Source organism: Phacochoerus africanus, chromosome 9 (assembly GCF_016906955.1).
Source record: "Phacochoerus africanus isolate WHEZ1 chromosome 9, ROS_Pafr_v1, whole genome shotgun sequence".
Lineage (NCBI taxonomy): Eukaryota > Metazoa > Chordata > Mammalia > Artiodactyla > Suidae > Phacochoerus > Phacochoerus africanus.
In genome coordinates this window covers 5,238,300-5,264,821 of record NC_062552.1, presented here as the reverse complement: position 1 = coordinate 5,264,821, position 26,522 = coordinate 5,238,300, and the positions used below count along the sequence as shown (strand labels likewise).

General features: G+C 53.0%; 1 protein-coding gene across 1 annotated transcript in view; it reads right to left on the bottom strand.

The window, feature by feature from the left end:
• Positions 1–36: 36 nt before the first annotated feature.
• BMP6 (bone morphogenetic protein 6) overlaps positions 37–26,522 on the bottom strand; it is a 149,275-nt gene continuing 122,789 nt past the window's right edge. The window contains exons 2-7 of the mRNA XM_047794772.1: positions 24,812–25,004; positions 10,987–11,135; positions 10,165–10,362; positions 2,555–2,631; positions 1,418–1,528; positions 37–1,321 (exon numbers count right to left, since the gene is read on the bottom strand). Of these exons, the coding sequence (XP_047650728.1) occupies positions 1,172–1,321; positions 1,418–1,528; positions 2,555–2,631; positions 10,165–10,362; positions 10,987–11,135; positions 24,812–25,004 (878 nt within the window). The 3' untranslated portion in view covers positions 37–1,171. The remainder of the gene's footprint in view (positions 1,322–1,417; positions 1,529–2,554; positions 2,632–10,164; positions 10,363–10,986; positions 11,136–24,811; positions 25,005–26,522) is intronic.

The following is a 26,522-nucleotide window of genomic DNA, read 5'->3' as shown; positions in this document are numbered from 1 at the left end:
TTACATGTTACAGCAAAACAGATATAAAATAGACAATAAATTATTATAGTTTCTATTTACAAAAAAGCTGTGAGTGCAGTTATAGATCATACATGTATTATTTAATCAGTTTAGTACGAAGTCGGTTTCTTAGTACATGGGCGTGAAACAGACACTTGAAAAACATTCTAAGACTGTGTCGGGCGGGGTCTTGCTTTCTCCAGGAGAAAACAGTGCTAAGCCCTTCCCGGAGGCTGGGAGCCCTTCCTGAGCTCATCGCCTCGGCTGGTCTCACCCCGAGACCTGGGACCCTGTCGAGTCAAAGGCAAAGAACCAGCTTATGGACACAGACGAGAGCGGACATCCCTGAAGTCACTGTGCTTTTCAAGGAGCTTCCCCCAGAGGGAAGAGGTGCAGGCGTGTCACTCAGTTAAAATGATGGCTTTTAAAAGGGCTTCTGGTCCCCAGAGCCTGGCCTCAAAGCGCGGCCCCTCTCCTCTCTGGTTTTGGTCCTAGCAACACAGCAGCGGCGGGGGTCGGGGAGGGATGGAAATGATGGGGCTCGACTGAAACCAGTATGTTTTCACACCGACAAACGGCAGCACAGACACCGAACAGCACGACAGACGAAGGCACTTGCAGGCCGCCCGGCTGGCACCCGGGCTGTGGGTCCCACACGAGACCAGCCTTCCTGGGAACGAGCTCCGGATGGAGGGCGTTTTCCCCTGATCCCCGTTACCTGTAAAGTCTACCTTTGAGAAACTACTGAATCCACGGATACTTGAGCCAAGGAGACTTTTACTTTTTTAGGATGATTGTCCCTGTTTACTCACTAATACCACAGATGGGGGATCAAAAGCAAAACCGATTTGGTGGGTTGTTCCTTTTTTGACGGGGGCGGGGGGGGGGGGCAGAGGGGAACCCTTCCAAGTTATCTTGCTGAGGTCACCAGACGTCATGCCACTGGCATTCACACTCCCTCGGGTTCCTACAGAGCGGCGGTGGCACCCGTGACATTGACTGTGTAAGTTACACAAACAGGGTCCTTCAGATCCTCCTGGGCGGCGGGGCCCCAGCCGGCTCGGGGTGGTGCCGGCTCTCCTCCCGCTGCTGCTGCGCTTCCATGCGGGCTTTAAGGCAGGTGTCATCCGGGAAACCAGAGCAGGGCGTGTCCCCAGCAGCCTGTTCCGAGTTAGTGGCATCCACAAGCTCTTACGACCATATTCCTGTACTTTTTCAGGATGACGTTGGAGTTGTCGTCAAAGTAAAGAACCGAGATGGCGTTGAGCTTCGTCGGCGCGCAGCACGGCTTGGGGACGTACTCGGGATTCATCAGGTGAACCTGTCCCGAAAACGGGGGGAGGGAAAGGGTCGCTTGGAAACTGTAGTGGGTCTGGGCCGCCCCCCCGCCCCCCCCCGTAAGGGGAACCGCGCTCACCAAGGTCTGCACGATGGCGTGGTTGGTGGCGTTCATGTGCGCGTTGAGAGGGAAGGAGCACTCCCCGTCACAGTAATTGGCCGCGTAGCCCTTGGGTGCGATGATCCAGTCCTTAACGCAGAGCCAAAGGCAGCAACAGAAAAAGGGGTTAACACACATGCCTGGCATCACCTGTGCCCTCTGTAAACCTCTGAGGAGGTGGCACTCACCCTGGACAGCGAAGGAGACACACGTGGGATGGCAAGGTCACAGTCGAGGGCAAAGCTCGGGTGGGAGCCTGGGCTGACCCTGGAGCCCTCCCCCTCCCACAGGCCCCCCGACAGCCCTCACCTGCGCCCGTGGCCTGGAAGCCCGCGGGGGGCCGGCTCCAGGCACTTGGACCAGAGGAGCCACTGCAGGAGCCCTGTCGCCAGGATGCCACCTGCGCACAGTGGAAATGATCATCTGTCCCTGTCACTTGGAATTTGCCTCTTAGGAGCTGGCTCTCAGGTCGGGGGCAAAACATCCATGCTCTTCTAGTTGGGGTGAGCCAGTGAAGGTGACATTACATCAGTTTTTCCAGCCCTTTCTTGGAACACAGTGAGCATGCGTTTAGATGCCCAAGAAATACAGGCCCTGTGGACCCTGACAGGAGGGAATAATACTGAGAAATGGGCTATTGCTTTGGAGGGGCAAGGAGCGTGGCCACCTGGGGCTCCCTGGAAAGGTGCCAGGGGCTTCATGCCCGAGTCAGGGGGCCGTCCCACCACCTCCTTGAAGAGCCATGCCCCCGGACAGGCTCCTGGGTACCTGCACAGCCCTGAAGCTCAAGGTCTCTGATGGCTGCCACCACGGAGCTAAGAAGAGACTGCTGAGTGGGGAGTTCCCGTCGTGGCTCAGTGGTTAACAAACCCGACTAGTATCCTTGAGGACACGGATGAGATCCCTGGCCCCGCTCAGTGGGTTAAGGATCCAGCATTGCCACGAGCTGTGGTGTAGGTCGCAGACACCACTTGGATCCTGCATTGCTGTGGGGGAGGCCTGCAGCTGCAGCTCGGATCCAACCCCTAGCCTGGGAACCTCCATCTGTGGCAGGTGCAGCCCTAGAAAGACCAAAAAAGGGACTGCTGAGGGTCCCTTGCCGCCCCGAGGACCCACCTGCCAGCCCAGGTCCTGGAAGCTGACGTAGAGCTCGTGCTTCCTGCAGGCCGTCTTCAGCTCACTGCTGTTATAATCTGCTGGGTGACAAGAGGCGCCATAACTCATGTACCCGGACAGCTCGCCACCTGCCAGGTGCTGTGCTGGGCTCAGGAGGCGGTGCCCAGGCCCCGCCAGGTGTGTACACACACGTACACACACACACACACACACACACACAGAACCACGCCGGACACAGCCATTTCCTAGGGCACAGACTTTGCACTGCCTCCCCGGTCACCGGTGTCCAGCTCCCAAGTGTCACCGGGGGTGTGAGCCCCGTCCCAGATTCAACGAATCAGAATCTCTGGGGGCGGGTCCACTGCTGCCCAGGCACGTGCGCAGACACTGAACTTGAGATGCTGCCCTTGAGCACAAGGCCAGAACCCAGCAGACAGCTCCGCCCGTTCACACGCAAAGCCCGTCTTCAGGCACCAGGACGCCCTGGGCACCCCGGGGTGTGTCTGCAGTGATGCCCTTGGTGCCCAGAGAAAGTTTCAAGGCTTTTTCAAACTTGAACCCAGAAGGTAAAAGCGGGCTCTCCAGTCATTCCAGGTAATTCTTTGGAGGGCAAGCGCTCAGTGACCAGCTGGGATTCTAGCCCAGCCAGACCAGGTGGGTTTGGGTAAAAACAAAACAAAACAAAACAAAAAAAAAACAAACACCCCAACAGTGACCAGGTGACAAAATCTAACAAACATCAAAGCCCCCAGGACTAATTCCTTCCCTAACCAGAAGAAGGAAGCACCCGGGGCTCGTCTCACCACAGATGGTCAAGCTTCAAATACATCGGGAAGACATTAATCCCCTTCACGGCAGGCTTCCCACCCCCTCTCAAAAACTGCTTCTGTAGAGAGACCTCCAGACATGACCGGTTGGAAAAAACCCCAGTCCTTCCTCTCTTCTCCAAACGAACATTTTGACATTTGCAGTTTTAAATGGAAATCTAAATTGGTTTTGTCTCGGAGTCCCCGCTGTGGCACAGTGGGTTAAGGATCTGGCTTGTCTCTCTGGTGGTGTGGATGCGATCCCTGGCCTGGGAGCCTCCATATGCCATGGATGCGACCAAAACAGAGAAAACAAAATCAATGGGTTTCATCTCATGGTGGGGGGTGGGGGGACCATCGTGCAGTAAGACCAGGGGCGCGACGAAGCAGCAAGGAGAGAGAGAAGGTGAGACGAGCCACGGCCGACCTGCCGGGTTGCTCCCCTAAACGAAGGTCCTGCAGCCGGAACGCCCATCGCTCTGTCCCGGGAGAGGCACCGTGACCGTGACTGTGGAGCAGAGAGAAGGTGCAAAGAACAGATGGGGGGGGGGCGGGGGCGGGGGCGGCGGCCTGTGGGGCGAAGCCTGTTCCTTATTCGTCTGCATCCTTCTAGTCCTTTGCTGAGTGGGCCGGGCCCTGTTGACCATTAACCCAGTGATTCAGAGACACAACAGAAGGGTCACATCCGTTCCCAACAGCCGGACTGGTGGCCAGTATGTCCCAGTCTCCCCCTGAGACTGGTGACAAGAGGCTGAGGCGGTCTGATCAACTATTCACCCTGGAAGAGGCCCAGGTACCACGGATGGTTCTGGAATCACTCCCCACGCCTCAGGCGTGTCATCCTGGGTTATCTCAGGCCAGGTACACCTCGAGGCGTTGGGAGGCCGAGCCGTCCAAGGGACGTTTTCTCGGAGTCCAGCTGATGGGCGGGAGGGTGTGGTGACCAAGCCCCTTGTCCTGGCATGTCGCACGGCACCAAGGTCCCACGTCTGAGAGGGGCCACGCGGAGGCTGGTGGTTAGGGTCCGGGTGTCAGCAGGGCCAACGCCCAGGCTCTCGCTGTACCAGCTCTCGGCCGACCCCTTCCCTGTCCTCGCTCCTGCCTTTCTGCTCCCGCCCTTCTCATCCACCTCTCCCTCCAGGGCCTGGACCACGTGCACGCCCCAAGCAGGCAGTCTCCCGGTTCTGGCCAGGAGCCCTGACACCCAGGCTCATGGGTGACAGCCTGCCCTGGGCTCCTCTCCTGGGGGTGGCCTGAGGTGGGGGTTTACCTAGAGAAGAAACAAGTGGAGGCCTGGTGGCCCCATGGCCCAGGGTGAGCTGCCATCTGGGCGGCACCTCCTCACGGCAGCCTGTCCCCAGGCAGGGTCCTGTGCAGCAGCACCTGCTCTGCCCTGGCATGAGGTCGCATCCCACAGCCCCAGGGTCCTCCTGAGAAGCCAGACACATGGTAAAGTGCAAAGGAGCCACGTGAGGGGAGCTTGGGCCCAGCACTGGCTGTGGGTGAAGCTGAGCCCCACCTACAGTGACATGCGGGCTGCCCTGGAGCCTGGGGCTGGGACAGTCACACGGGAGGCGGGGGCCTGCACGAGAGGGAAGGGCGCGGTGGGCTCCCACCATGCCCATCACCACACACCCGGCCCCGGGGTCTGGGCACCCGGCCCATCTTCCTCAGAAGCAGAGAGACAGAGAGGAGACACGTGGCAAAGGGAAAAGGCAGGAGAGAGACAGAGTCAGGGCGGCCGAGGAAACCAGGGGGACAGGAGGCGAGGCAGGAGCAGGCAGGGGGCCACCCGGCATGGGGAGCTGACCACCCGCGCCCCCAGGTCACGCCAGCTGCGGGCCCCATGCTCAGCTTGGAAAACACTAGACCAGCAGGAGCTGGGAACAGGGCAGGCTGTCCGCACGCCCAGCTTTGCTTAGCTCAGGCTTCTGAGGCTTCCCAGAGGAAAGCTGATTTCTAGAGGGCACGAATGGCTGCCCTGATTTGCCGGCCCCCGAGAATGACGAGGGGGTACAGAGAGCGGCCGTGAAAAGCGCACCTGTCTTCGCCGGCCTGGCCGTTCTTCCCTGAGTCCAGCCCGATCCACCGCCTTGTCCCAAACCGGCCTCTGGCTCCCATGTCCCCACGGGATCAACGCAGCCGCTGCGATCCTGCCAGAGGGGGCCCCGCTCCTCTGCCTCTGACGCCGCACCCCCTGCCTCCTCTGGGACCCCACTGACACCTGAGTGTAGGGGAGGTGGGACAGGGGACAGCCAGATTTTCAGTCTCGATTTTGTTTGCCACCAGATGGTTAGCGCAAGAGGCGACGACAGTGAGGTCCTCTTGTGGCTCCAGAATTTCCAGACCTCATGAGGCTTCACTTAATCTGGGCTTTGGTCTCTGCTCAGCCTTCGTCTTGGTTATAAAGGAACACGGAGCTGACTATCTTAAAAGCAGGCAGAGGCTCCCCTATGGGCCTGACACCCCCTGCACCCCATCTACCTCGTTCCTGGTCCCCTCCCAGACCACCCCCTGCCCCCGTGCCTTCCTGCCAGTTGGTGAATTCCTGCAGCACCTGTTTACGCCTCCTTATTATTCAGCATCACCGGTCATGAGCACATTCACAGGGGATGGGTTTTTACTCAGCTTCGCTCCTTGATAACGCTTCTCCTGAAGGGGCTTGACGGCAAACCAGAGTCAAATATTTTAATTACGGAGTTTGAAACAATTCTAACTTTCCAGTCACTCCTGCCGTGCCTCGCTCCACAGCTGGGCAGAATTAAGTCCTGATTCCACATAGAAAGCCCCGGACAAGCCTCTGCCTCCTGAGGGAGACATCTGGAAGCCAAGTGACAGGCCCTAAAATTTTCATTTAAGATCAGAATGACAAATGACGACTCCCACTGCCTTTGAAGAAGGATCAACAGCTACTTCACAGCCCTGACCACTCGTCCCGAGCCCTGGGTGACTGTGGGATGTCAGAGCAGTCATGCACCTGCCAGCGATGAAAAGGCCAAGCAAACCTTGATCTGTGAGAATAAGACTCCCCCTCTGTGGACTGAAATTCCCTGAAATCTACAGCAAAAGAGATGAGAGCCTTAATAAAGGACCCTCGCTGCTGTTTCGCAAGTGCTGAATTCGGGCTCCCTTTCTTATGCCAGAAGCACAGTGAGGGGTCCCGACTGGACCGTTTAAGGAATAGAAGACGTGAACTAGCAACAAGAAGGCCCATGGTGTATTTACGTGTTGAAAAGATGCACCTTTTCTCCCAGGATCGGGTGGGTTGGCAAAGGACGGAAGAAGAACTTAAGAGATGCTCATGGGTAGCACTGAAATCAACATTCTCAGGGACAGAGCGGGGGTCTCGAGAAGTTGCTGATTCATAGGCTGTCGGCAGAGCTGAGTATCAGCAACGTGAACATCAAGGGCCAAAGAGGCCCAAAGCCCAGCTCATCTGATCTTAACGTGAACGATAAAAAGTGGCAGAAAATGTTTCTAAACCCTTCACCTCCCCAAAGAGCAATTCTGCATCACTGTATTGGCAGCCAGTTGGTAGATGTGGCAGAAAATCTCAGATTCACCAGCTGGGCGGAAATCACTTCTTTCCCACCCCGAAGATGTCTGGGAAAGATGGGGGCAACCTAGCTAGAGTGGTGTCTAGAATCACCCCACGGAGCCGCCCTCGAGGCCACTTGGTCAGGTGGTGTCACAGTCCCCCAGGAGACGATGCCATGGGCCCCAAGAGAAGATACGATGAAAGAGGGGGGATGACTGCAAGTAGAAAGAGGCCACCCAGAAGCCACAGGCAGGGTGCCAGAGGGGGCTGTGGGCTGGTCACCGCAAAGGCTGAAAAGAATCGCCAGAGTCACTGGACGCCCCAGTGGGCTGCACAGCACGGCTTGGACCGGGACTAGTAAAATGCGTCAGGACAATGGATGATACTGTTCAGATGACATCCAAGGCCACCAGAGGAGGGCACGTCAGCTACCATCCATCACCATCCATCCCGCCCGGAGCGGACAGCAGCAGGGGTGCCAAGGCAAGCGAAACGCAACCAGGGAGACGTCGGTCCAAGCCACTGTTCGGTGCGTGTGTTTGCAAGATCCAGCTTGAAGGCCAAGGACAGGTGGGAAAGGAGAAGGCGCCGGGCGGTGGGGACAGCCTCTCGGCCTTTCCCTCGCTGGCGGCTGGTCCTGCCATCTCCAGCCTCGGCAGCTCAGCTCCAAAAAAGAGCCATGATTGTCCTGCCGTGGTTCATCCCGACACCAGGCCGTTGGGTGGAGGAGGTCAACGTCTCCCCCAGGGGCAGGACGGTCACGGTTGGGCTTTGTCTGCTGGTGGGCGTTTCAGCGGAGAAACATTACTTCCCCGGGAGCACACACTGCGGAAGAAGGGGGGCAGCAGAGGCCACGCTATCTCTCCCTGCAACCTCCCGACAGACTGACGGGGGCAAGTCCTGCCTGGAGTCACACCAGAGACCACGGCTTTGTTCTCGGCAGCAGCCGCCTGGTTCACGAAGGCCCCGCAGCATCTGGCAGCCCGAGAAGAGAGCACGAAGCGGGCGGTCCATTCGCAGGGATGGCAGGCCATCCTCCTGGAAGTCCCTTCTCCAAGGACAGCCTCCTCTGCAGGTCTGTATCCGTTAATGGCAAGAAGAAGTCGGGTGGAAGGAGCCCGACAGGTGAAGTAGCACCTCAGTGGGGGCCTGATCCGGGCGGTTCCTCGGACCCGCTGGAGAGAGGCTTTAAAACGATGGCGGGAGGGAAGGGGGACCCTCGTGAGTCATACTTTCCTGGGGGCCTGAGCTCTTAAACAGAGGAGGCCGGGGCTGTTCCTTATGAACCCTTGGCCCTGCTGTTGTTGCTGAAAGGAATAAAGCAGGTTTGAAAGAACAGGGTTGGGGGTGGGGTGGAAAGACCCAGCAAAAGCAGATAGACTTGCCTCTCATTACAAATCAGACCAACTTTAATATTCGTATTTAATTCAAACTCGTTCAATCGGAAAAAAAAAAAGGTTGAAAGGGATTTGGAAGAGACTAATTCAGTGATACCCCTAAAAGCAACATCAGAGATGACATGTTTTCTCAATTAAAAAACCATCTGTAGGCACTGGTGGGGGCGGGCAGGGTGCATACATCAAGTGAAATTTTCATTTTAAAAAGCAATCACCAACGCGAGGGCTGCCTTCCTGTCTGAGGCCCCAGCACCAAAGTGACCACAGGTCATTAACGAACAGACATCGGCCATTGGCCGGCTGCACCCCCATCCCCCGAAGGGGAACCAGGGACAGGATGAACCGTTCAGCAGGCTTCCTCTGAAGCAAATAAAGAGAAGCAATCATTTCTTCTCTTTTTCTTTAAACCCCAGCCCTGACTGTTTCTAGGGGTAAACACAGGAACACCCATGCTGTGCGATGCTGCCAAGAAACACCAGGATGACAAGAAGCAAAATGTCACATCACAGCGGGTGGGAGATCAAGTTCCACGGCCAAGTGTGACTGGTAACAGAAATGGCCCAGCCTGGACCCGAAATGAAGCACGCATTCCCGAAGGAAGACCGGGTGCTTGGGGAAGCTCCATGAACACATCGCAGCCACGGAAGACGACGTTTTTAAACCGTCGCCTGGAAGAAGGAATGCACTTTCCAGAACTATTTTACGGCCCTCCCCAGGACCCTGACCTGCACCCCGAGAACTCCCTACAAAGGGATGGAGCTCGTCTTTGAGCCCGAGCCGTGCTCCTCCTTCCATCCCAGCGTGTATCCACCAAGGATCAAACATCCCGACTGAACAGCTGGATAAACTGAAGCTGAACGGGACTAGGTCTGCCCAAGGTCCCAGAATAGAAACGGGGGGGGGGGGGCAAGACCCCCAACAGCAAATCCCACAGCACGTCTTCAATTTCATGCCTGATTTCTGGCCTATTTAAACGGCCAAAGGAAACCCAGAAGTTGCAAGTGCTGACTTTGGAGTAAGGTACACCTGGGTTTGAATTCTGTACTTAGCAGCTTCTGGGAGCTGGGCAGCAGGAAGGAGCAGGAGTTCTGGCAAGTGGACTTTGGTGCCTCGTCCCAAAAAGGCAGAGCGTGGGAGCCCGCATTTCTGAGGGACCCCTGAAGGGACACTCGGGCCGTGGGAGCCGTTGCCTCTCTCTTGCCCTCGGCACCTGCCTGTTCATGGCAGGAGGGGCCTGAGCCCGTGCCACCTCGCTGCGGGGTGGGCCCCTGGCCCCAGCCTCTCTCCTGAAGCTGAGGTCGCCCTCCTGGCCACTACGTCGGAATCAAATTTCTGAGAGTCATCACCAGCAAAGGAAAACAGGGATTCTGAGTATCACCTGAACCCAGGCATCTAACCGTGTCAAAGGCAGAACCCTGAACTTCCGTGTTAGACCAGGCAAAGCCGTCCGCCATCGAGTGCCGTCGGAGGTCACCTTCCATCACTTCCAGCCGAGCGCGGTGACAAATACGAGCCCGTGTCACATGAATATACAGACTTTGTTTGAACAGCACAACCTCCCAGGCGTGATGGCACTGGGGGAAAACCCAGGTGCTCTCAGGATCGTTATGGGAATGAAAAGAGGTGGAAAAATCTGACCCAACGGAAGGATGCTTCTCCGGAAAACCACCGAGGCTGCCTGCAGCCTGTGGACACCCTTTGGGTGACCGGTGTCCCCTCTGATGGCTTTAGGGGTCGCCTAGATAATCAGGGACGGGGACAGGCGCCTGCGGAAGCCGGGTGCATCTGAAACCATCGGCCGATCCCGTGTCCTCATGGGCGCCCCAGAGCCCACAAGGCTGCCCGCCAAGACGGGTCCGTCCAACCCACCTGAGGCGCTGGAGGGCCGCGACACGTCCTGGGCCTGCGTGGAGCGGTTGCGGCTCTGCTGTCGCCGCCGCCCGGTGGCCGACCTGGCGGTACGCACGTGGACCTCGCTCACCTTGAAGAAGGCCACCATGAAGGGCTGCTTGTCGTAGGGGCCGTCCCGGCCCACCAGGCCCGCGGCTCGGGGGCTGATGCTGAGCCCTGAACGCAAACCAAAGCACACCTCTGTGATGCCACGGAAACTCCCGCCTGCAGCTACACACCTGAGCCTGCCCTGCCTCCTGGGCGCGATCGCAGAGGAGGGGGCGCCCTCTGGACAGGGCACACCCCCCCCCTTCCTGCCCAAGGTCCGGGAGGCCAAGCGGGGGCAGCGGGAAGCCCTGACTCTCCCACCTCCACTGGTCTATTCCCTTCCGCCCGTCTTTCTTTCTGACCATATACCTCCCACCCAGTGAGGCAGCTTCACAGGCAGACTGGGCCGGGACTGAGGGTCCGTCAGGGGCCCTGGAATTGCTGAGCTTGTATGCTGCGGGAGCAGGCGGGGTGGACAGGGCCCCCCAATCTACTCAGCGGCCGAATTTAGCCCCTGCTCCCACCTTTCTCTGAGTCTCAACCTCCTCTCACCACCGGACTCTGCCGGGGAGCCCTGCCCTCCCCTGGGCACCCTTGGAGCCTGGACCACCTGCCCGGTTCCCAGTCCTTGCTTGGAGTTCTGGGGGGCCAGCTTAGCTTGTCCACAGTGGCTCTGAGGGGCCAGCCAGGAAGCCACCCTGGAGCAGATGGACACCAACGCCAGCGACCCTGGGCCCGTCTGGGCAAACTCACCGTCCTGCGTCACCACGCCCAGCTGCAGCCCCAGGTTGTGCTGTGGGGTCAGGACCCACAGGTTGCTGGTGGCCGTGATGTCAAATTCCAGCCAGCCCTCCTCCGAGGCCCACACGACGCGGGTGTCCAACAGAAACAGGTCAGAATCTCTGGAAGACGGAAGAGGTGACACGATGAGGAGCGCCCGGCCGGCTCCTCCCCAACCGGTGCTGCCTGGTGCTGGACGCAGGCCACCACTGGGACAGGGGCAGGGACCTGCCATGGCCCTGGCTCTGTGACATCACACAGGACACAGGCCCGGTGCAATCTGGGGAGACGGGACACCTCACAGACACAGGGGCCTCTCGGTGTCACCAAAGGCCTCGGAATGGCTGCTCGCGCCAAGTCTTTTTGAGAATTAAGGAAAATTTTAAAAAGTTCCACACACCTCAGTGTGCACAACAGAGAGCTCTACCCAGGGTGCTGTGATGTCTCTGTGGGCAGAGACTCTGAGAGAATGGATGTGGGGGTCTGTGTGACTGGGTCCTCGATGTCCACAAAACTTAAAAAATAACATCCACGGGAAAAATAAATCATCATACAGTTGCCTCCTTTAAGGCTCATGAATGCTAAAAAGAGAGAAGGGGGGCAGTGAGGAAAAGGATGAGGAAGATATTAAAATCAGGATGCATAAAGAGGAACATTTATTAAGTTGGGTTTGGCCCTTTTTTATTTATTAAATTCCATCACTTAACTTACTGCTTTTCTAGGGCCGCACCAGAGTTGAGGCATATGGAGGTTCCCAGGCTAGGGGTCAAATCAGAGCTTCAGCTGCCGGCCTACACCAGAGCCACAGCAACACCAGATCCGAGCCACATCTGCGACCTACACCACAGCTCATGGCAATGCCAGACCCTTAACCCACTGAGCGAGGCCAGGGATCGAACCTGTGTCCTCATGGATACTAGTGGAATTTGTTACTGCTGAGCCACAACGGAAACTCCTTCTTTTTTGTTGTTGTTGCCTTTTTTTTTTTTAATTAGGACCTGACAATCCCCACGTGTTAGTTCCAGTGAAAGAAGGAGAAGCCAGGATTCACATCCAATTTCTGAGTAACCATCCGTTCCTTCCCTTTCATGAAGGCCTCCGAATGGTCTACACCGAGTGCCAAGCCCTTTCTTATATGGCCCGTGGGTGGGTGTGGAGTGACTTTTAAGTCTGTCCTGGCACGGCTGGGAGCCACCGCTGGAGTTCTTCGAGGCAAACGCACAAGCCCCTCCCTGTCTCCGAGGCTCCCCAGGGACTAGTTTTATATATATATATTTTTTTTACAGTTTCCAACTAACACAAGCCTAGGGGTCGTGGGAAGATGGGGTAAGGGACCCACATGCCATGACAAGGCAGCGAGGGACAGTCACCTCGGTGTGCTGCAGGGACACTCAATCTGAGCTGACGTCCCAGGGTTCCTGGCACGAAGCGGCCTCAAATTCCCACGAATTCCAGGGAAGGGGGATGTGTGAGCCATGGGAAGATTCAGATCCCCTGGTGCTGGAAATATTCTGCTGCCATAGCTTGCAGGACAGAAACGCTCCTAGAATTCAATACTAAATTGATTGATATTCAATACTGAATTGATAAGATGAGCATCCCCACGCCAACACTGTATACACTTAAAAGGGTTACGAATCGCTTTTGTCTACTTTGCTTGAAGCACCCAGAAAACGAGGTCCAACAGCATTATCCCCATTTGCCAGCTGGGGAAACTGAGCCTCAGTCACCAGTTTCCGGCCACGTGGCCAAGGTCAACGTCGGGAAGTGGAAGAACCGGCTGGAGAAATGCAAGCGAGCAGGTTCAGAGTTTTCCACGAGACTTGCAGCCTTTTGAGATCATCAGCAAAGACAACCTGTAAGCAATGAATACAAGGTGCCCCTGTTCCGTCCACTGTGTTCGAGGCTGGCGAAACATCTGAGTGTAAAAAAAATGTTCCGTTTCTCAGAGGGGACACTGTTCCTGTTTACATGGCTCAGGGTTCGAAGGACACGCTATTGTCATCTTTTCCGAGCTTAAAGCAGGAGGTGCGGCTCCAAGCCGTTTACTCAGCTGCCGGACGGCGTCCGCGGGGGGTCACGTCCAGGCGTGCCGTCTTGAAAGCGCTGCCCCCCACGTGGGTGCCACACCCCCTGTTGACAAATTAGCCCCAGCCCCAAGGTGGCTGTGAGCAGGCAGACGGGGGTGTTCGTGGAAAACAGCGAGAGGGGACGGCGAGTCCAAGGCTTTGAAGTGAGGATGCGAAAAGACATCTACTCTCCCCGGAAGGTCGGGGACGGCCCCCGTCCAGAAACAACACAGACGCTCCACACGGCAGCGTGGGAAGAGCAGCCTGGTCCCGAAGGAGGCCCAAGACACACTTCTCTGGGGGGGGTGGGGGGGGGCAGCTTCTAAGAATGAAAAGGCAGAGGGAACGTCAGAGCAGCACTGGGCTGCCCGGGCGGGCAGGAGGGTTCGGGTGGGGGCTGCGGCCGAGGGGCACCGGTCCCCGCGAAGCCTGGATGGGCCAAGGGCACAGACGGTTTCAGGGATGCAGGAAGACACCGCTCAAGACGTGCGCGTGGCAGCGCCGGTGGAAATCGCTGCAACGGGCTTTTATTTTTACAGAGTAGAGTTTAGGATAAAGGAACGGGGGGGGGGGGGGGTCTGTTCCAAGAGGAGGTGGGGGATGGAACCGAGGGTCCTCATCGGAAAATGGGGGCGAGAAAGCAGAGGGAAGGAGAAAGGCGTGGCTTAAAGAGGGAAGAGGAGGCAAAAGCTAACCCTGGGGGCTCAGGGGGCAGATTCCTCCCCACGACGCGGAAGAAGTGACGTCCCAGGGTGGGCGGGCTGTGGAGGACGTGGGAGCCCACGTTTCCACCCTGAGGGCTCGGGCATCACACGGAAGCCCCAAGAACTCGCGGTGCCTTTCAGCCACTCTGTGGTGGTTGTGCAGTAGGGACGATGCCACTCCAGGGACCCGGATGAGGGGTCCATGGAACTGGCAGGGTGGTAGCTGAGCCTGGACAGGTGAAAGGCTCCGGGGCTCAGGGCACTGGGGCAGGCTCAAGTTCAGCTGCTTGAACCTCAGATGCTCAGGTCCCTTGGAAGGGAGGTGATGGAGGCTTAAAATAACTGGACCCACCAATACTTCCTCTGTGGGCCCCCGCCCAGAGTCTCCCTCTGCTCCCCGCGAAGCCCGGGAGGCAGGTCCCATGTCCTGATTATGGGTGTCTCCTACAGCTGAGGGCATGGAGCCTGGAGAGGGTAGGAATGCTAAGGTCACACAGGTATTCAGTGGAGTGACCAGCGCTTGAAACCAGAGCCCAGGCTCTCAGCCACCACAGCTCTAAGAAGTAGTCAAGGAAAGCATAGGGCAGACAAATATGTGATAGCACTTATTTGTGGAATCTAAAAAAAAATGATACAAATGGACTTATTTACAAAATAAGAAACAGACTCACAGACATAGAGAACCGTCTTATGGTTATACCAAAGGCAAAAGGTGGAGAGGGATGCTGGGAGTCCACGATTAACAGGTGCACATTACTGTATATAACAGAGAGAAACAACAACGACCTACCCTACAGCACAGGGTGTTATTATTACCTCTTAATAAACCATAACGGAGAAGACTGAGAAAGAATAGATGCGTCTGTATAACCAAACCCTTTTGCTGTGCTCCTGAAACACACAATACTGCACATCAAGTAGATTTCAATAAAAAACAAATCTGGTAAAAAGTGTCGGGCAGAGGTAGTAAATGCCCAGCGAAGGCTCACCAGGGTCAGAGTAGGAAGGGGTGAAAGGGCACGCAGGGAGGACCCCGGATGCCTAAAGCCTGCTGCTGGGACTCTGGTGGCCTCCCCAGTCTCACCCTCCTCCTCCTCCCAAGCCCCCCGCCCTCTGTCTAGACAGAGCCCACCACCGAGGCAGACTCACACAGCCACTCAGCAGGGGTGAGGAACTTTCCAAAAGAATGACAGCTCTGGGGAGGGACCTCACTTCAATGCTGCCAGTGACTCAGGTATTTAAGAGACACGATGGGAAGTCACTCAAACAGGTCTGGGCTATTCCTTTCCCTCAGTGACACACGACTTTCTTAGGCTGCTGACTCTATCAGGGCACCGTCTCAAACAAGATACACCTGGTTCTGCTATGTGAGCAAGAGGAACTCCCTTCTAACCCCATTCCAGGAGTTCCCATTGTGGCTCAGTGGTAAGGAACCCAACTAGGATCCATGAGGATGTGGGTTTGATCCCTGGCCTCGCTCAGTGGGTTAAGGATCCAGCGTTGCCATGAGCTGTGGTGTAGGTCGCAGACGTGGCTCGGATCTGGCGTGGCTGCGGCTGTGGTGTAGGCCGGCAGCTGGAGCTCTGATTTGACCCCTAGCCTGGGAGCTTCCATATGCCACGGGTGCAGCCCTAGGAAGACCAAATAAAAAAAGAAGAAAAAGAAGAAAAAAAAAAAACCCACTCCAGCAGAGTCAAGGTCTGTGTGTCTGTCTAAAGGACAGGCTGCCAGGGGACAGAGGATCCTGAGGCCAGGCCCACGTGACCCCCTCGACTGGATTATTTACATGTTCCTACTGAGACGACTGACACATTCCAGTTCAAATATCATGAAAGAAAATCCTGAAACGAGAGAGAGACCATTCTGAATGAATTTATTGCCTATTTTGTTCTCACCCAACACAGAGGCCCCATGTTTCATGACAAAAACGTGTCCCAGCCTCAAAGACACAGCAATGTTACTTCTCAGTGTTTTTCCCCTCAAGGGCATGAGTTTCCTCGTATCTCCGCCAGCCTGAGCAAATCAAGTTCTTTTTTTTTTTTTTTGTCTTTCTAGGGCCGCTCCCTTGGCATATGGAGGTTCCCAGGCTAGAGGTTGAATTGAAGCCGTAGCTGCTGGCCTACACCACAGCCACAGCAACGCAGGATTTGAGCCGTGTCTGCGACCTACACCATAGCTCACTGAGCAAGGCCAGGGATCGAACCCGCAACCTCATGGTTCCTAGTCGGATTCATTAACCACCGAGCCACGACGGGAACTCCCAAATCAAGTTCTTACTGACTACTAAGCCTCACGAGATTTCTAGAAACTTCCCAAAATTCACCCCGGCGCTAGAATTGACTGGCTGGCTGGCTGGCAGGCCGCTCTCAGGACTTGTAGACATAATGCTTGTGAATGAGGTCACCCCTGCATGGTCCCCCCACCACCCAGCCTCCAAGGCACCAGCCCCTCCTGGTAATGCTCCGTCCGGCCAAGAGGCAGCAGGTGCCACAAGCACACAGTGGGTCTTTTTCTTCTTTGCCTTGGAGAAGGGCCAGGGCGTCTGAGCTCCTGCAGGCCCAGTGGCTGACCTTTCCTGACAAGTGACACCCACTGAGTCTCACTGCCCCGGAGAAGGTGTAACAGCGCTTTCCCACTATTTTACTGGGGAAAAATGTCCTTGATAAAATGGAATTTTTAAGTTTGAAGAAAGGAGATTTATGAAAAAGTTGGTAAGGTGACTCTGTGGTCCTGTTTCTTTGCTTCATTGGAATAGAGGCCTTTGCCATTGACATGTCTGGATTTAATGATAAACAAAGATAGAAAACGGCATTCCTATGCGAGGGGCCACCTACCAGAAGGAAAGTACCATTTTCCAATAGGATGGGGGTCAAAAATCAATCATTTTAGAAAATCAAGGCAAGGATTTTTACTTTTTTAAAAAATTTTTCTTCTCTTTTTAGGGCTGCACCTGCCCTGCGGCATATGGAGGTTCCCAGGCTAGGGGTCAAATTGGAGCTGCAGCTGCCGGCCTACATCAGAGCCTCAGCAACACAAGATCTAAGCCATGTCTGCAACCTACACCACAGCTCACGGCAACACTGGATCCTTAACCCACTGAGCGAGGCCAGGGATCGAACCCTCAATCTCATGGTTCCTAGTCAGGTTTGTTTCTGCTGCGCCATGATGGGAACTCCTAGTCGGGTTCTTAAACCTGCTGAGCCGTGATGGGAACCCTGGGACTGATAATCAGAATCACAGGTAAGATCAACTCTGAAGCAGAAGTCTGATTGGAAAGCTTCCTTTTATGTGTCCCCCCCGACAGGGAGAGTGGGGAAGGCGGAAGACTAGTGTATGCAAATTCATGGCTGCTAACCTGTCGTCTTTGGCTTCATAAACACAACAGCGTTGCCACACACTGGGGTGTGTACTCGTAGTGGTCAAGCACAGATGAAGGGGGGTTTTGTCCCCCTTTAAACAAGCCATGTGCAAATCTTATGTTTTAGTTCTCATCACCAACCCGACATTCACGTGCTTGCCCAATATGGGGCAATAAAACAGCCAAAATACTGTTAATTTGTGATTTTAAAAGAAATAACAGGAGTTCCCGTCATGGCTCAGTGGAAAGAATCTGACTAGCATCCGTGAGGACCCAGGTTCGATCCTGGGCCTCTCTCAGGAGGTTAAGGAGCTGGCGTTACCCTGAGCTGTGGTGTAGGTTGCAGACGCAGTTTGGGTCCTGCGTTGCTGTGACTCTGGTGTAGGCTGGCGGCTGTAGCTCTGATTCGACCCCTAGCCTGGGAACCTCCATATGCCATGGGTGCAACCCTGAAAAGACAAAAAAAAAAAAAAAAAGGAAAGAACAAACAAAAGACTCTTAACCACTTTCATGGCCTGCCTCTCACAACACTGGACATCCTGGTGAGAAGGTGCCGGCCAGCAAAGCCACCCTTTTCTGGAATGAATGACACAGAAGCTGTGGTTTCCAGAAACAGCCACCTGTTTTCTTTTCTCTTCCACATTCACCAAATGGATAAACAGTTCCCAGCCAACAGCACCTCCTGCCCCCTCACCCTGACGCTCCCCCCTCCAAAACCTGGCACAGGTGTTGAGTGTATACAATTCTTTATGATCACATTCATTCCTCTCTAACCTTCTCAGCTACCCTGAGCCTTTGCAAAGAACAGAACGTAGACAGGCTGAGGAAGAAGGTTTGGTAGCTTCTAGAATCTTCCTCTTCTTTTTTAAAACTCCAGGCAGATCATTCTAAGTCTAAAGAATATGCTCTTGACTAAGAAGATGAAATGAACCAGTTACATAACAGGAGCTGTGGGTCAGAGTTACATCACCCTCTTTTCAGGGGCAAAGGAACAAATCCCGAAAAGGTCAGGACTGGCCTGGGGACCCCACTGACTGCGCCAGAGATTATCAAGCCAGCAGTCCGGTTTCAGGAGTCCCTAGGGATCAGACCTGTGAAAGCCAGACACAGCAAATAGGTGTGGCTGGGCAGGGTGATAAAAGGCTTTGATTTTCCTCTGCCCAAAGAACAATCAGGTTCACCCATCCTGGCTTTCTCAAATTTGCCCTTCTCTTCATAAAAGAAAATGGTCTCAGGTATCTCACTTTCATGCCAGTGGAGATAAGAGTTCATGGAACTTCCCTTGGGTAGGCAGCGAGGAATACCCAACAGAATTCATAGAGCGACTGGCCCCTGAGAGTCAGGCTCTAAGAACTGCTTTTCTAAGAAAACTGCTCTCCTAGATCCTGGAACTGGCTCAACTGCTGGGTTCAGCTCTTGTTTGCAGAACTATACTGTTTGGTTAATGACTCAAACATCAACATTTGTGGGAGTTCATTATAAAGATTTCCAAATAAAAATAATAAAAATACGATACTTCAGCGACGTATGCTTCTGGCTATGATGTATCAAACTAACACGCACACTGAGAACGACTGAAAAAACAAACCTGATTGAAGCCATCTTAGAGCAACCTAGAAAGGCAACACCAGATGGATCAAGATCTCAGAGAGAAGAGAAATGCATTGAGGTGAGCTTGATGTTTGCTGTGGCTTGTTCATTTCAGGGCATTTGGTAATTCTGAGCATGACGCAAGGATGTTAAACAGAAAGGAAGAGCAGCCTAGAACGTGGAGCAGTGTCGCTGGCTAGGGACAAAAACTGGAGCTTCAGAAAGTTATGACTTGAAGGACTAAGGTCCCAAAGGAAAGGGGCTGCATAGAAGTGAGCTCATAAAAGTGAGCTCATAGAAGTTTGGGTTCACCTCCTCCAAGACCTTGGCTCCTCAAGTCCTGGCTGCCATGATCTCCAGTATTTCCACTTGAGATATCTGCCAAATTTTAGGCTGTGTTTGCATGGGGTAGGAAGCTGAGAAAACAAGCAGAAAGAAACCGCTTAGAGGATAAAGAAGCAAAGCAGAGTTTTTGGCAGTCTCGAACTGCTGGGGAGTTAAAAATTCGAGGTCAGAGCCTGCCAAGGAATGGAACTTCTGATAAACAGCCTAGACCTTCATCTGAGACCCCTAAAGAGCTAAATTGCAAGAGAAATAGAGAACCAGAAACAGAGACGCTTAACACATCTGGAAATCCAGCCTCTTTGTTTGATGCAAAAGACAAGGTAATCTGCCTGCCTTCTGGAAGAAAGTGAAATCCAGCCCGGAAGGAGATACCACTATCTAGAACTGTTTTTCATAATGTTCAGAACATAATTTTTAAAAAGTATCAGGCATGGCAGGAAATCAAACTGAACAAAGGAAAAATCAAGAGAACAAACAGATAATGGAAATAGACCCACAAGTGATCCAGAAAATAGCATTTTCAGACATGATCTTAGAATCTAAGTCTAGCCTTATATAAAAAGGGTAATAAATCACAAGTTGGGTTGTGTGTGTGTGTGTGTGTGTGTGTGTGTGTGTCTTTTTGGGGCTGCACATGTGGAATATGGAGGTTCCCAGGCTAGGGGTCGAATTGGAGCTGTAGCTGCTGGCCTACTCCACAACCACAGCAATGCCAGATCAGAGCCATGTCTGCAACCTACACCACAGCTCATAGCAATACCGGTACCTTAACCCACTGAGCGAGGCCAGGGATCAAACCTGCGTCCTCATGGATGCTAGTCAGATTTGCTTCTGCTGAGCCACAAGAGGAACTCCCACAAGTTGGGTTTGATCCAGGGGTGTGAGGTTGGTTAACACTTGAGAACCACTTAATGTAGTATATCACATTAACACTGTAAAGGGGGAAAAAAATCACATGCAGACATCCCTCTGTATCCATGGGAGACTGGTTCCAGGACCCTCTGTGGACACTAAAATCTGCATATGCTCAAGTCCTTTATATAAACATCACACAGTATTTGCATATAACCCGCCCAATCCTCCTGCATATTTTAAATCATCTCTAGATTACTTGTAATACCTAATACAATGCAAATGCTGTGTGAATAGTTGCCAGAACACAGCAAATTCAAGTTTTGCTCTTTGGAGCATTTTGGAATTTTTTTTCAAATATTTTGATCCATGGTTGGTTGACTCTACAGATGTGAAACCCACAACTATGAAGGACCAACTGTAATCATCCCAAAAAATTCAGGGGAAAAAACCTGACAAACACATTTTCTTGCTCTCTTAGCAGCTAAGCAATATGTGTGAGTTACTTAACCTCCTGTAGTTTCCTCACAAGTATTAAAAAGATGCATTTCTTCACTTCTTCAAGACTCTGGAGTTAGGATGAATCATACAAACCAGACTTAAACACACACACACACACACACACACACACACACACACACACACACACACACACACCCCACTTTGCCTGTTTGCAAACAGGAGTAAATTGAGATACTGCATATACCAGGAGGAACTGAATTTTAATGTTGGTAATTCATTCTCACTTTAAATGTCTTCCAAAAATGACAGCATGATAGAACACAAAAAAGTAAAATCACATGCACAGAAGTTAGACTTCACTGCCAAGTGATACAACTGCCAAAACACACGTGGTAGACTGGATTTCAAAATGAGCAGAGGCCCATGTGGCCAATCCAGGTACCAAACAGAACCATCTTTCAGACACTGAAAACATTTCTGGCTAGCTTTCAAGAGATGCTGTTTGACCTTCTCAGTATACAAAACTGAATTCGGAAGAGCCAAAGTATGTCTTCAACCAAATAAGAAATGTAGATGAAAATGATATTCTTAAAGGCCTCCAAATGCACTGTTAATATCAAGGTGCTGTTAGGATCATGAGTACATGTTATGAAAAGCTACCAACACGCTACCATGCAGGACAACAGAAGGTGGACAGTTAATCGGAACAGCCTTTACCCTCCGAGTATGAAGACAGTTGAGTGTGTAGGAGATGCAGGAGAAAAGGGTAAAGTAAATGGACGAAGACCTAATACTGTGAATAAGTACAGGTACTTTCACATAAATTTAGTCCAATCTTTCTTCTCCTCCACAGCCCTCCTTAGAAAAGCTACCAACAGATCCATGATTGACCAATAGATCAATGCAGGTTTGCAGTGGTTTTCCACTGAAAGCCCTCAAAAATCAAAATACCAGGGCCTGAATTCTAATAGAACCATTTTTGCCCCCCGACAGAGCCACCTCATATGCCATCCAAACAGAAGAATCCTTGAGATGTTCACACCTAAGCTAAGGAGATGAAGATACAAAGTGTGCCATAACGGACCCGCAGATGTCTTTCTGGAATTTTGTCTTTATCTCAACACTCTCCCCATGTCACTGGGGTGACTCTTGGGAAGCAAAGCAGACAATAGCTTGGGCACAACTTGGACTTGGCAAAATCTCTATGTGCCACGTTTCATCCTTCTCAAAGGGTAACCTGCCTGCCCAACTATCTGATGTGGTCATGGCTAAATCCTCATGATGGAACACAGAGAAGGGCCTTTTCCAAACTCTCGGCACTACGTAAATGCCAATTTCCACCAGTGTCATCATTAAAACACGACAATTTATGACACCAGATATTAACACTAAACTCATCCTAAAATATCAACATCACATCATACTACAGAGTCAATTTTTAACATAAGTGATAAAGGGTAAGTACCCTGTGCCACTTTGATTGGACTGTGTACACAGTTGGGTTGCTGACCTACAAACTGTTCCAGATCTTTCATGGACTTAGAGTCCCTCCCTAGGCTTGTTCTCAAGGTTGGAATGATGGGTCACACAGTGCCCTGATCTTCCTCAGAGCACCATCCATGCCAGTCATCCCCTTTCTGAACGTAGTACGTGGTCCAGGGATGTCTTAACAGTCAGAGGACTAGGCTTCTGCAGGGTTCACAGCAGGCACCTATCTTCCAAAACTCTTTTCTGTCCCTCCCTGGGTCAGGCTTCCGGAGCTGCCTTTTGTACCAGGAGGCCCAACCCAGAACTTCTGCCTCAGCCGCGAGTCTGACTCAGCATTGAAAAACCTGCCTCTTTTTCTTTTTTTTTTTTTTTCATTTTCAAGGAGGCCAACTGTTATGCAACACACACATTTGTTAAGTTAATCCATCAAATACTGCAAACGTCACTTAGACATTAGACAAATGTGTTTCTTCACAAGCCTGGAGAATCCTTTTCAGTCAAGACACCCCTAGACGGTACAGATGGGGAGAGGGAACCCTTCCCCAGAAGGGGTCCTGCAGATCCATGCGGAGGCCTCTGGAAGAACAGGAGGAGACCACAGGCAGCCTGGGCTCCGGGCCCACCGATAAGAAGAGAGAAATCTCCTCCCGGCCCGCCTGGAACTCTTCAAAAGCATGACATTCTCCCAATTTCTCCAGTTCTTCCCCTTTCCTGTGCACAAACATGAAACACATCCAGTCGCCAAATATCTCCATCCTAGAGGGCAGAGGAGTTACAAGCCTGCTTTGACAGCGTCAGCAAAGGTTGAGCCCATTTGGGAGTCTGTCTGCCAAGCTCTCGGCCTGGAGAAACGACACACCAACCACCTTAAGCACAAGGCAGCTGTTCGGTTTTGGCCGGGGTTCAACATAAACCTTACAAGAGGTCTGCTAGCGCGTGCTCTCTCTTTTCCTAAATAATAATAATTTTGAAAAATTCCACAGTCACAACCCCTCCAATCTCATGTTTTCCCTATAGAGCTTTTCCTGCAGAACAGAGAAAACTATGTTTTCCAAACAAATGGCTGAGCCAAAAAGGCCCCAGCAGAGAAAGACAAGAGGACAAATCATTCGACAGACTGAACGTCCAGGGCGAAAGCAGTTCCCAAGCATCGCTGATGATCAAAAGATGAAAATCTAACAACGAATAATTTGCTTTTCACAAGAGGCCCTGAAGAGACAAGTCTTTGAATACACTTTTATTTGGGAGGGAAAAATCAGCCATCAGAAACCCTCCCGTCTGCTAGGGATTTTGGTCAGTTATAAAGATACCACAAGGGCTGTATTTTGTTTATAATTTAACCGGCCCAGCTACGAATTCAGGGCAACCATCACCACCATGACGTGTCCCCAAAGCCTGGCGTGTCCTTCTCTGGTCCCTCATTAGGGACCTGAATATGCAGCAGGGCTGAACACTGGCAGGGCTCTCCGAACGATCCTTTCATGGGGCAAGTTCACGTTTGGTGTTTCAGTGTGTGCATGTGAGACAGAACCCCGCCCCGCCCGCCCCGCGATGACCTAAGGTCAGGAGAAACCAAACGCATTCCTTTGGACTTTCTTGGAAAGTCACTAGGTGTCCAGGACCAAAAGGAGGAGGCTGGACTTGGTTTATAGAACCAGAGCTCACAGAGGCCATGAAGGTGGGGTGCCCCCCACCCCGGGCCTCCGCCCCCGGCATTCTCTTCCTTTCTTATTTACCGTAAATACCCAGGCTGTCATCCCACGTGCCCAATTCCGACCTGCTCCCCACGGAGAGCCACGCACGCGCAGTGCCCACCTCTCCCCCCCCCGCCCCCCCGGCTCTGGCTGGACCACTCAGCTGACCCCTACGGGCCCGGCAACAGATCAAAGTCATGGGCCTGTCTTCTGGGTGCTGTAGGATTGAAATAACTGCTGCCGAACTTCATCCCTCAGCCCCGCCAAGTCTCTAAAAATCACCCCTGGGAAGTTTGTCTTTATTTGTGAGGCGGGCCCAGGAACACACTTCACTGTGGTTCTTTTGTAAAACAGTGTGGCCTCAGAGTTCCTGTCGTGGCTCAGTGGTTAACGAATCCGACTAGGAACCATGAGGTTGCAGGTTCGATCCCTGGCCTTGCTCAGTGGGTTAAGGATCCGGCGTTGCCACGAGCTGAGGTATAGGTCGCAGATGCGGCTTAGATCCGGTGTTGCTGTGGCCCTGGTGTAGGCCGGCTAGGGAGATTAGACCCCTAGCCTGGGAACCTCCATATGCCATAGGAGCGGCCCAAGAAATGGCAAAAAGACAAAAAAGACCAAAAAAAAAAAAAACCACACCAAAAAAACACAGTGTGGCCTCATTTCAGGAAACAAGAATAATAGAGATGTGGGGCAGGGGGATCTATTGTTCTCTTGCGTTCATGTGATAAAAAATACATTTAAGACATACATGGACAGCCTTTCTCATTCAAAGACATGTTTATCATATATACATGATACATAAATGTATATGCTGTATGGACAAGAACAGAGCCTTCGAACCCCCTGATTCAGCAGCATTGGTGAGCATCCTCCAATCATTTTCATGTGTGAATTTATGTCCCCCTCCCCATCATTGCAGGTAAAGATGAAACAGTAGCAGGAAGCATTTTATCCCCAGGAAGTTCTATGTTTTCTGATTGGAAAGGATGCTTAGTAAATACCATTCACTGTCTTGCTTCAGAAAAGTAGACTCTTTGGAAAATCGTCAACTTAATAGCAAAACACCTTCTTGCCAGCTAAATGCCACCACTGGGAACACTTCCCTCCTCATGCTTGTGGGCTGCCCTTGAAGGCCAAGCCACCTTCCCCAGACACACGTGGGGTGCTGGGATGACAGGGTGAGAAACGGGGGCCAGCCCCCAGCCCCACCCTTCCGGGTTCCTCGAGCCTCCGTACCTGTGTTGACGCTGCTGTAAGACTTGATAAATGCTGATAAGAAAAGTTTGGTTTTTAAAACTGCCCACAACACAGTCCTTGTAGATTCGGAATTCTGCAGCCGTCACCGCCTCGCCCTCAGGAACCTGGGACAGGTTGAACTTGAACTCTTTGTGGTGTCGCTGGCGAGGGGAGAGCTCCTTGTCGTACTCCACTATAGGATTAAACGAGAGAGAGCGACAACTGTCGTTACTTGCCTAAATGCCACAGGATCGCCTCCAGAAAGCGCCCCCGTCCTCATTCGTAAGTGGATTAGCGGGAACCCACGGCTTATTCGAGGGACCAGGGGGTGGTGGGAAGAAGCACTGGCTAGGCTGTCGGGCTGAGATGAACGTCCTTCATTTACCCCAAAGAGTGAGATGCTTAGATTCGATTTAAAGACGTTCAATACCCAGTTTGACCAAGATGCATGGAAGCCAGTGATTCAGACTTTGGCTTCAGTCTTCCCCACATCTGAACCCTCGGCAGGAAGAGGGCTCCGCAGAGAGGTGGAGAGAATTCAGGACACAATGACCGTGAACCCTCTGCCGTCCGGGCCCCTCGGTTCCCTCCAAGGCCCCCCCTTCCTGCTCCTCTGCCCCCTCACGTTGGCTCCTCCTCTCACCATCAAGCAGTGGACAAGACCAAGGAGGGCCCTGAGCTGACCTTCCGTGGGGGTCCTGGTGGAGGGACAGGGTGCCTTTCGCCTGGGCCTGAAGCTCCAAGCGTCCTCAGCTTTTGCCCGACGCCCAGTGGGAAGTCTTGTTGATGGGTTTCACGTAAAGCTTCATGGAAAATCTTTTTGTTTTTGTGTGTGTCTTTTCAGGGCTGAACCTGTAGCATATGGAGGGTCCCAGACTAGGGGTCCAATTCGGAGCTGCAGCTGCCGGCCTACACCACAGCCACGTCAGATCTGAGCCTCATCGGTGACCTACACCACAACTCATGGCAATGCTGGATCCTTAACCCACTGAGCGAGGCTAGGGATCGAACCCACAACCTTATGGTTCCCAGTTGGGTTTGTTATGGCTGAGCCACAACAGGATCCCAGAAAATCTTGCTCCAACTCAAGTCCATTGTCTTCCCTCTACTGGGAGCAAGGGAAGGCTGGACGGCTCTGCAGGGAGGGACCCTCCATGTGGTGGGTCAGTATTTAACCCACATGGAGAACCCAAGCGTGAGGACAGAGAGGTGGAAACACATCACCAGCGGGATAACCGCTCTTTTCTACGGCTGTTTGAAAAACTGGGAAAGGACAGAGACCAAAAGCTTTTTATGATGAACCCTCTTCCCTGCACGAAGACAGATTACGGAAAACTCCCAGGACTGATGATCATTCTTCGGAGTCAGCTTTCAGACGGCGATACAAAGCCCTGTGTGAGAGAAGCGCCAACAGCCGCAGATGCTTAATGCATAAGCCTTGTAGGAGAGAAAAAGGCGCAGCCCTCTTCCCACCACAGATCCCGACTCCTCCGCAGAGCTGAGGGATGCTTCTGCCCTGCGGTCCCCGGGAGTTTTTTCTTAATAGCCCCTGCAGGGACATTGCTGGAGCCAACGAATCCTCGATGGCAGTTTTTCCAGGGCTTGAGGGTAGAAAAAAAAGCAAGGTATCAGCCACCTCCAACAGCCCATTTTCTCCCACACGTGCTCTTCTTAACAGTCAACCAAAGAGAAGCTTTGCAGATTTAGCTTC